This window comes from Natrix helvetica, assembly GCF_964273705.1.
Source record: "Natrix helvetica genome assembly, chromosome: 16".
NCBI classification, from domain to species: Eukaryota; Metazoa; Chordata; class Lepidosauria; order Squamata; family Natricidae; genus Natrix; species Natrix helvetica.
The window spans coordinates 6685373-6690294 of NC_138563.1; the positions used below are offsets into that span (position 1 = coordinate 6685373).

The window sequence follows — 4922 nt, forward strand, 5'->3', positions numbered from 1 at the left end:
ACCGAATCTGCTCTCGTGTTCAATAGCAAATAAAAAAGCCTTCCCAATTCTCTTGCTTTGGCTGAAACACAACCACAACTGAGCCCAAAGTATTTGTTACTAAGCAAGACAGTTGATTAGTGAGTTTCACCCCGTCTTACGACCTTCCTTGCCACGATTGTTAAGTGAATCACAGCCATTATCAATCCGGGTTGATGGATTAACTGTAGCTCATCAACTAATTTGTTGGTTAATTTCTGGACTCGCTGTCTGGAAGTCCTTGACATTGCATTTCTCAATTTTGATGGGAATTGCAAGGGACAGAATATAGTTTATGCCTACTGCAAAGTAACTGCCTTAAAGGAATGGAATGGAAGAGAATAGAATACTATAGTACAGTTTAGAATAGAATAGAATAGAATATGAATAATAGGAATGGAATGGAATTGAATAGAAAAGAATAGAATAGAATAGGAATAATATGAATGGAATGGAATAGAATATGAATAATAGGAATGGAATGGAATAGAAAAGAATACAATAGGAATTGGAATGGAATGGAATGGAATAGAATACTATAGTTTGTTTATTTATTTATTTATTTATTTATTTATTTATTTATTTATTTATTTATTTATTTATTTATTTCTTAGATTTTTAGACCGCCCCTCTCCCAGAAAGGGACTCGTACAGTTTATAATATAATAGAATGGAATAGGAATGGAATGAAATGGAATAGAATAGGAATAATTGGAATGGAATGGAATAGAATAGAATAGGAATAATATGAATGGGATAGAATAGAATAGGGATAATAGGAATGGAATGAAATAGAATAGAATAGAAATAATAGGAATGGAATGAAATAAAATAGAATAGGAATAATAGGAATGGAATGGAATCGAATAGGAATAATAGGAATAGAATAGTATATAATAGAATTGAACTGAATTAGAGTAGAGTAGAACAGAACACAACAAATGGAAATGGAAATTAAAACAGAACAGAACAATAGAATCTGGAAGGGACCTTGGAGGTCTTCTAGTCCAGCCCCCTGCTCAATCAGGAGGTCCTATATGCCATTTCAGACAAGTGACTGGTAAGTGGGATAAGTGAGCAGCCTCCAATCTCATGATCTTTCTCACTACAGTTGTTAAGTGAATCACTCAGTCCTTAATAATAATAATAATAAGTTTGAATTTATTAGCCGCTCCCTTTCCAAGTAGGACTCGGGGCGGCGTACAATGGGGCATATAAAACACAGAAAATATATAAAACACATAGGCGTACATACAGAACATACATACAGATACACAAACACGGACTCGGAGGAGGTAAACAATTTACATCATATAGACAGTTAAAAGACCCGCATTAAAATACCCCAATTGTAAAAACCCGATATAAAATTAAGATTTAACGTTTAAAATACAATTTAAAAACAGTTAGGAGGAATAAGAATAATTACGATTGAGCCAGGCCAGATAATTGAAAGAGGTGGGTCTTCAGCTGTACACGGAAGGAGCGGAGATCGGAAGTAATCCTGATGTCACGGGGGAGGTCATTCCACAGGGCTGGGCCCACCACAGAGAAGGCTCTGCTCCTGGGTGTCGCCCCCCGGCACTGTTTGGCGGACGGCACCCGGAGAAGTCCCTCTCTGTGTGAGCGAATTGGTCGTAGGGATGTGTGGGGCAGGATGCGATCCTGCATATAACTAGGCCCTGTGCCATGAAGCGCTTTAAAGATCATAATCAAAACCTTGAAACGCACTCGGTAGACCACAGGAAGCCAGTGCAGCTCGCGCAGGAGAGGTGTTACAGGGGAGTACCTAGTCCTCCCCATAATCACCCGCGCGGCCGCGTTCTGGACCAACTGTAGCCTCCGAGTGCATCTCAAGGGAAGCCCCATGTAGAGAGCATTGCAGTAATCCAGGCGAGACGTCACTAGCGCATGGGTGACTGTGCGTAGGGCATCCCGGTCCAATAAGGGGCGCAATTGGCGCATCAGGCGGACCTGATGGAACGCCCCCCTTGCCACGGCTGTTACATGGTTATCCATGGACAGCCGGGCATCCAGGAGGACGCCCAAATTGCGCACCTGTTCCATGGGGGCTAGTTGGACGCCCCCGATGGCCAGAGATGGAAACACCTGGTTGAACCGGGAGGCCGGAAGCCACAGCCACTCCGTAAATGAATCCAATTCCCTCCATTGGTTTTGCATGTCGGAAGCCAGCTGGGAACTTTGCAAAGGGTGATCACATGACTCCGGGAAGCGGAAACCATTTTAAAGATACGCCAGTTGCCCAGTGCCCAAATATTCACCCTTTGTCCATGAGACACTGTCATAACTGCGAGGACCGGTTGAAAGTCATTTTTGTTTCCAGTGCAGCTAGAACGTCAAATGGCTGCTAAATTAATTATTCTAAAGGGCGCTATCTGCAATTTGATTTTCCAGAAAATCAGGGTGGAATATTTTTTTTCTCACTCACTAAGTTGCCACTTATCGGAAGCAGGAGAGAAGCTGGCAATGCCAAGATATACAACAGTGACCTGTATTGGCATCTTAATTTTTCTTTGTTTTTAACGCGAGTTCATTTTAAAACAATTATATTGTTTAAGGCAGGGCCATTAACTTGTTGTTTTGCAAGGAAAGAGAGACAAAAAAATGGCTGTTTTGAAAATATTCCATTTTATAAGGGTTATTCTGCCTTTTCCCAAAATTTGGGATCCTGAACTCTTGAAAAATCTGACAAACTTGTCAGAAATATATATATACTGGAAGGGAAAAAAAGAATTAGATTTTTAACCTATTTTCCGCCCCCAGCAACCAAGTTTATTTTTATAAGAAGGGTGTCGTTCAAATCCGATGATGCTGATCGGAACATCTTATATCATAGGGACTAGAGCCTTAGGCCTCATTAATTCAGCAAACTCTCCGAGGGAATTAAAAAGGGATTAATTCGTGGCTTAGGTAGGGTCTCCTGCTTGAGCAGGAGGTTGGGCTAGAAGATCTCCAAGGTCCCCTCCAGCTCTGTTCTGATTAAAACCTATTCTTCAAGCCACATGAAAGCAGGATGAGAAGCAATGGATGGAAACTAATCGAGGAAAGAAACAAAGAGAAATTTCCTAACAGTGGGAACAATTAACCAGAATAATAGACGTGTCCTGCTTGGGCTGGGGTTGGACTAGAAGACCTCCAAGATTCCCCCCAAGTCGGTTATTCTCCAGATACCTATCCTGCACAGACCCACCTTGGTCTGGGGTTGGACTAGAAGACCTCCAAGGTCCCTTCCCAGTCAGTTATTCTCCCGCTTACCTGCCCTGCGCAGACCCAACCTATGGCTGCCCACCTTCCCCGCCCCTTTGCCCCCTCCCACCCTTCTCCCCTCCAACCCAACCCGGCTCCACTTGGCGGGCTGGCGCGTGTCAGGCGCGCACGTGGGAAGGCGCTCACCGGTGGTGGTGAGGGCGCTGGCGGCGAAGAAGAGAGCTGAGGTGAACTCCCAGGCGGGGTCCGTCGACCGGTTGCCCAGGGCGGAGGCGCCGTAGCCGCGGGCGGCCAGGAAGCCCCTCAGCAGCCCAACCAGCTGCTCCTCGGCCAGGCAAGGCCGGTGCTCGGCCAGGAGCGAGGCGCGGGCGGCCCTTAAGCCGGCCACCATGGCTCGCTCGGCGGGCGCCTCCAGGGCGGCGAAGACGGCGGCGCCCAGCAGCAAGAAGAGCCCGTAGGCGGCCAGCAAGAGTCCGAAGCGCCCCGCCGCCGCCTCCATCCAGGTGAGCTGAGGTGGCAGGTGAGCCGCGCCCGCCGCCCCGCCCTCCCCTCGCCCGGCGGCCCTTCCGAGATGGGGGACTCTAAACGGTTGTAAGTCGAGGACTAAGTGGAAGGGGGGATGGGGGGGCCACTAGGAGATCACGCCTTCGAGGCGGGAATGCTCCTGCTGCTGGAGGCTCTGGTCCCCCCATTGAGGTCCCTGTAGGTGGGATGGGAGGCCACTAGGAAATCACACCTTCAAGACGGGAATGCTCCTGACGCTGGAGGCTCTGGTGCCCCCTTTTGTTTGGAGAATAGGTTGACTCTCTTCTTCACGGCAGCCCCTCAAATACTGGAATACCGCTATCATATCCCGACCCCCCCCTCTTTTCTCTAGATAGTCACTTGTATAGATTCTCCTGCTTGAGCAGGGGGCTGGACTAGACGACCTCCAAGGTCCCTTCCAGCTCTATTCCATTCTATGGACAGGATAAGAGTTGGAAGGGACCTCGGAGGTCTTCTAGTCCAACCTCCTGCTCAAACAGGAGACCCTATACATTAACCTCCAATCCCCTCATCCTCTTTGTTGCTCTTCTCTGCACTCTTTCTAGAGTCTCAACCTCTTTTCTTATAACGCTGGACCAAAACTGGATTCTAGTAACCAGCGTTACGAGTTCCTCTCTACTCCTCCATATTTATTTTAGAAGGACCATTTTTGTGCAGGCTGATGTTTTTCCTTCGGGGAGAAAAAGATTTGGAGGACCTCTGCAGACATCCTGGAAAGTTGGTTAAGAGGAAGATAACCAGCTGCCACGATGCACAAAGGCTGCGTAAATTAGAGGGGGGGGGGGGATAGGAATTCCTTATCAAATTGTAACCATATCCTTCCCTTTACTCACTCGTAGTAGGAAGCCACGTGGTCTGCGTTCATCAACAAATGTCAATTTATTGCAAGGTTTTAGCCTAAGCAGAGGAGGGCAAACCTGTCCCTCCCCCCAAAAAGCCAGGGTCCCTTTCCCCCCCTCCCCCACCCCACTCATTTTTGCAAATGGATTCACAGCCTCAGGGGTGAAGTTGAGTGACCCGCGTGATTCACTTAAGAACCGCAGTGGTTCACTTAACAACCACGGCCAAAAGAAGAATAAAAAAGGATGGAAAGTGGCCGATCCGAATTCCCAGACAGACACGTGCGCAGG

The 4922-nt window shown here is 47.1% G+C and overlaps 1 protein-coding gene across 1 annotated transcript in view; it reads right to left on the reverse strand.

Moving 5' to 3' along the window:
* Positions 1-3751, reverse strand: part of KCNK7 (potassium two pore domain channel subfamily K member 7) — a 9118-nt gene extending 5367 nt beyond the window's left edge. The window contains exon 1 of the mRNA XM_081968573.1: positions 3433-3751. Coding sequence (XP_081824699.1) covers positions 3433-3745 — 313 coding nt within the window. The 5' untranslated portion in view covers positions 3746-3751. The remainder of the gene's footprint in view (positions 1-3432) is intronic.
* Positions 3752-4922: the final 1171 nt, after the last annotated feature.